At 30.9% G+C, this 6,200-nt stretch overlaps 1 protein-coding gene across 1 annotated transcript; it reads left to right on the forward strand.

Moving 5' to 3' along the window:
• Positions 1 to 1,988: 1,988 nt before the first annotated feature.
• LOC116143695 (UPF0481 protein At3g47200-like) lies at positions 1,989 to 3,326 on the forward strand. Its single transcript, XM_031429135.1, has one exon. It carries the CDS (start codon positions 1,989 to 1,991, stop codon positions 3,324 to 3,326), a length of 1,338 nt encoding a protein of 445 aa, XP_031284995.1.
• Positions 3,327 to 6,200: the final 2,874 nt, after the last annotated feature.

Genomic DNA, 6,200 nt, shown 5'->3' on the forward strand with positions numbered 1-6,200 from the left:
AACTTAATTAATAATTAACGAAGCCAGATCTTGCTTATCAAAGTAAATCTTGCATTTTGGAGGACAAAATGAGCATTAAATTTTATGATTTTGTTGTTGTATACATAGGGTTGATACTTGACTTGCCAGCTGCAGCTATAAAGTGAACGGTTGATTCTTTTTTCAAGTATTGATTCTTTACACAAACAATGGGTGAAATAAACTCACGCAAAGAAGAAATAATTTCTATCTTCAAATATGCAAGTCTTGTACTATTATTCTATGGAATAAGTGGTTTAGAAGTCAGCAAATTATTTTGTGAGTTAAGTGTGTGTTTTGGGCGAAGATTACTTACGTCTTACTTCAAGCGATAACTGTTTGGTTTATATGTTAAAATCTTTAAGATGTTCTTACCTAAGTTACTTGCAATTTACTACTCTTAAAGATATATGTTTAGTTCTAAAGTGTTATGGTCATTGTTTTAAAACCTGACTTGATCGATTCAACCGGTTGAACCGGTGACGTCAATAACAAAAATATTTTAAAAAAATTATGAAATAATTTCCCTTAAATTTCAATATATTATGAAAATACTCCTAAAATTATAAATTAATCCCTAAAATTTTCATTTATTTCAAAAATATTGTGAAAACTTGTACGCAAGAATTAACTTTTACAAGCAAGGGTTCAAGCTGGAATTTAAAATTTAGGACATTCATACGAGGAATAAATTGTGTATATTAATTGACAATATCATAAATTATTTTGGTTTTACTTAATTTGTTGTGTCAACACTTGCAGAGTTGGTATTAAAAAACAACTATTTTTAACTTCGTTCTTAATCCAACTTAATTTAAACTTAATCAATAATTAACGAAGCCAGATCTCACTCATCAAGTAAATCTTGCAATTTGGAGGACAAAACGAGCATTAAATTTTACGGTTTTGTTGTTGTATACATAGGGTTTATACTTGACTTGCCAGCTGCAGCTATAAAGTGTGGTTGATTCTTGTTTCAAGTATTGATTCTTTACACCGACAATGGGTGAAATAAACTCACGCAAAGAAGAAATAATTTCTATCTTCAAATAGGCAAGTCTTGTATTATTGTTCTATGGAATAAGTGGTTCATAAGTCAGTATATTATTTTGTGAGTTACTTGTGTGTTTTGGGCGAAGATTACTTACATGAACTTCAAAAAATAATTGTTTGGTTTATATGTTAAAAACTTTAAGATGTTTGTACCTAAGGTGCTTGCAATTTACTACTTTTGAAGATACATATTTAGTTCTAAAGTGTTATGATCATTGTTTTAAAACTTGACCTGATTGGTTCAACCAGTGAAGATAGTAATAAAAATATTTAAAAAAAATTATAAAATAGTTACTTAAATTTTAGTATATTACGAAAATACTCCTAAAAATTATTAATTAGTCCCTAAAATTATAATTTATTTCAAAAAAATACCGAAATCATTAATTGTCCCTAACATTTTGAAATAGTGCAAAAAAACCCCTATAAAATTACAAGTTAGTCCCCATAGGTTTGAAATATAGCAGGAACTTCGAAATATATTTTTCTTAAATAAATTAACATAGACGATGTGCAATAATTCTAGAGTATAGATCTTTTTCACCACTTTAACATTAAGTTATTAGGGTTGTAATATTTAAAAAAACTCTTCTGGTAATTATATACCTATCGTAGGTGAATGTTTTTATTCTATGTTCTATTTCTCCCTTGTGGTAATTATAATATTTTAAATTACATTATCTATAATTTGATAATTTCCATATAAGATTAATTTTTATATAAGAATATCCTTATAGAGTAACAATAAGAAGTGCATATTGTTAACCAATTTGGACATGTAATATGATCTGATGATCATTGAAATTCATTGAACGTAGTTTGAACAATAGAATTTAATTCTTTCACTTCTTTTTATTTATTTATTTACCAAGCACTGTTTTCATATTGATGATGTTGGTATTTCAGCAAGCGATAAGATGGATTATATCGAAGAGCATAAATCCATTATTATCAATGAGTTAGCGACTTCTCTGAGAAAAAGGTTCAAAAAATTGCATCCCTTATCGGATGAATGCTGCATCTATAGGGCTCCTCAGAGAAGATGTCAGTTAAATGAAGGACTCTACACTTCGACAGTATTCTCCGTTGGGCCGCTTCACCATCGTAGGGAAGAGTTCAAAGCTATGGAAGAGTTTAAAATAAGATACCTACAATATTTTCTTCAACGAACCAAGGTAAGTATGGAGCATTTTCTTATTTTTACAAAGGATAGAGAAACAAGATTGCGAAATTGTTATGCAGAAAACATTAAGCAGGGAAGTCATGAGTTTGTAAAAATGATTTTATTGGATTCTGTCTTCCTCATTGAGTTCTCACTGAGGAAAAGCATCCGCGATCAATTCAATGCTCCTTTGGATCGAATATTTACAAAACCGTGGATGATATACGATGTAATGGTTGACACATTACTCCTAGAAAATCAGCTTCCGCTGTTCATTCTTGAAGATTTGTTTGATCTAGCCAAAATAGAAATGCATAGTAACATTTATGAGGGACTTTCCATGAGCAAGCTTACCTGTGACCTCTGCAAAGGAATGGGTAAATTTCTTTTGATAGAGGATAAGTTGTTTGAAGAACAGTTTCCAAAAGCACAACATTTTGTTGATATGATAAGACTTTGTTTTCAACCATCGGAAGAAATTTGTGAACTCAAAACTCTAGTTGCACCAACTATAACGGAACTTCAGCAGGCTGGAGTTAAGTTTAAGTTGGGTTCAAGCAATCATTTATTTGACTTAAGATTCAATGATGGGACTCTGGAAATTCCAAAATTGACAATAGTCGACAGAACAAAAGCTTTGTTCAGAAATTTGCACGACTTTGAGGCATTGAATAGCGTAACCAACTATGTTAATGATTACATTAGAATCATGAATTACCTTGTCAGTGGTCCAAAAGATGTGAAAGTACTTGTGCAGAATGGAATTATTGAAAATTTGCTTTCTGATAGTGAAGATGTTTCAACTCTTTTTCAAAACCTTCAAAAAGAGACCGGCATAGATTCTGATAATTTCTACTACTCTGGTCTTATTGAAGATCTAAAGGCCTACTGCACATCACCATGGCACAAGTGGAAGGCAACGTTGAAACATAATTACTTCAACACTTCATGGGCCTCCATCTCTGTCATTGCAACTGTTGTTCTCCTCATTCTCATTATCATACAAGCCGTTTTTTATTGTCATCAACAAGTAGATTCTACTTGTACTGACATATGCTTTGCTTATATTTCACTTGTATTACTAGATTGTTGAGCAAAAACAATATATAAATAAATATGAATTGATCATTTGTATATACTTTGGTTGATTATTTCTTTCATATTTTATCATCTTTATCATTTTAGATTTTTAATTGAAATGCAACAAATTGACAGCTAGCTCTGTACAATGCTATAGCAAATTAATAGTCTGCATATTGAAATTGCTTCATGCTTTTTCAGCTCTGGATCCTTTCCCAGCTGATTGTCTAATAGAAGATAATTAAGGATGTGTAACTATGAGATAGCTAGAACCATAACGTTACAGGATATATACAGAATCCAAGAATATGATGTATATGTATAACTTTGGTTGATTAATTCTTTCATATTTTCTCATCTTTGTCATTACAAATTTTCAATTGAAATGCAATCAAATTAGATGCCTTTTATTTAATTTCATTGCTCATTCTATTTGTTAATCTTCGCTTAATTATGTCCCAGGGATTAAAGACTCACTGTTTCAAGTCCAGGAAAACCATCAATAAGTATTGAGGAATATTCATGTCTGATTACAAATAGTAGAGTCAATCTTACTAAAATTAATATAATTAAATAATGTCAAATTTAAAAACATTTGTGAACTTCCCCATATGACTGAGTGGAGATCAAACTCCTAAATGCTCCTGGTCAGGTGTGACAAATTTACCGCACTAAATTAGCAGATTGCAATATGGGGAACTTATTGCCAGCTCCTTTTAGGTATGGACAGATATTTCATATTTGTGAAAGGGTGTAATATATTGTTGGACAAAATTGCACTTGTCAATTTGCTATATTTTTGTGATAATGGAAGAGAAATATTGTTGAACACAATATAAAGGCCTAGCAGCCCAAAAAAGCCATTAATTCGGCAACCAAAGCAGACCCAACGAAACAAGCTGAAGGTCGAACCCAAAATCAATAAAGAGTTCATACAAAACAAAAAAGATGGTTGAAGCCATATGAAAGGGACCATAAGGTAAATACCAACTATTTAAATTGATAAAACACTCTCACCTAAGATAAAGGAAGAAACTAAGTAGAATAGGATTCATAAGGTAATAAAAGACTTTGTCTGATATCAAAACAGTAATTTATTAAGTTAGTATAAATGTGTTTTATATTTATAATGTAAAATTTTATTTAGTTTATTTTGTGTTTAATTAATTTTTGGATTGTGTAATTTGTATATGACGGGCCTTATTTATAATCTAAATTTTATTTAGTTTATTTTTGGTAGTAATTTTTAGCTCCCACTTTTTTTTTTTAATTATTATTATTTGAGAAGTTTAACCTTAAATAAAATTACTATAAAGGACACCATAAATTCTAAGTACACTCCCACTTATTTTATTTATTTTATTTATTTATTTATTTTTATAACATTTAAAACTCATTGTTTATCAAATATGATTTTTCATATCCTCATCTTTCTTTTTTCTTTACCTTGATTCACTCCAAGTATATTTATTCTTTTTAAACTTAAGTTATAAACTAATCCAATTTCATTTGTTTTTAAGAAAGGCTTTGATTTAACAAATTATCACTTACAGTAGAGTTTCTTGAGGTGATTGGAGTTCTTTTAACTTATAATAATGTATAACTTTGTACTTAACAGTTGCTGGTTGATGGAAGAAGTATAGGAACTATATAAAATCTATTTAGTAATTAGGAAATTAAAATCTTGAGTTTAATAGTCAAATTAATTGTTTATTTTACCTAACTTTTGTGGTTTATCAAATGCTCATCTTATAAGTATATATCATTATAGAACCAGCAATGCTTCCAACATTTCAAAATTTCATCATCTTACAAATTTTATCAATTTAGGGATTCAGTGTTTTTGTGCGTCACTAGGTTTAGAGAGAAGCAGTGTAATATGAGGCCTCATGATCTCAATCACAAAATTGTAAGTATGCAATCGCATCAAGATTCTTTTAGCATTTGGAAGACCCGATACAATTAAAGATTCTTTTAGCATTTGGAAGACCCGATACAATTAATTGTCTTGCACAATGCAGACAAAGAAATGAAGTAAAACTTTCATTCTTCTTTATGAAAATTATAGTTTATGTTAGAGTTGGTGAACTCTATTCAACGTTAGATACTCATTCTTAAAGTGTAGTGGAAGATTTTACCAAGTTGATTAATGGTTATCAAGTTAAGCATGAATCAACAACCACAAGCGATAAAGATAAAGCACACAAGCCTATACATGGTTTGGCTAAAACCACTCTTAGCCTACATCCATGGGACCTCGTCCAGATCGAAGCTAATCTACTATAACAACAAACATTACAAGCTATCACTCAAAGTTGATTTTAGCTACAGCAAAGAGAGCTCCCTATTTTACGTTACACTAAACATCACCCTCTGAATCTCTAATGCTTCGTCACTTCTAGGATCACTCCACACCAGGAACACTCCCGGACAACGTTTGAGCTCCACCCAAGCTTCACTTGCCGAAGAACACCTCCAGCTTCCACCGCTTGAACTCCTTTCAAGCTCTTAGCATAGGAACCAAGTTCCAGCAGCAACAAGCAATAAACAAAGATGAACAAAATGATGTAAGAATATATCCATACATGGAACCTTTCAAGGAATAAACTCTCTGAAAATTTCAGAGCACAAACAAAAATAATATCCAGGTTCGAAGATGCAAGAAAGGAGAAGATGAGTTTAAATAATCCTTGCTTGACCAATCTCTTTAAGACAAGTGGCGGACAATCTCTTTCATCTTTTTTTGGGACCACAAACAAAAGCTCACCAACTTTGCAGGACCACAGAGGAGAGGCAGACACCTATAAAGAGAAAACTCACACAAAAACCATGAAAGAGATAAAACTTGATGGGCAGGATAATATAAGAAAGACGCCACATGTACAAA

The sequence above is a fragment of the Pistacia vera genome, unplaced genomic scaffold (genome assembly GCF_008641045.1).
Source record: "Pistacia vera cultivar Batoury unplaced genomic scaffold, PisVer_v2 Contig432, whole genome shotgun sequence".
In the NCBI taxonomy this organism is placed as follows: Eukaryota; Viridiplantae; Streptophyta; class Magnoliopsida; order Sapindales; family Anacardiaceae; genus Pistacia; species Pistacia vera.

What these genes read in the sequence shown, in the direction of transcription:
- LOC116143695 (XM_031429135.1), top strand. Translation starts at nt 1,989, where the DNA reads ATGGATTATATCGAAGAGCATAAATCCATTATTATCAATGAGTTAGCG.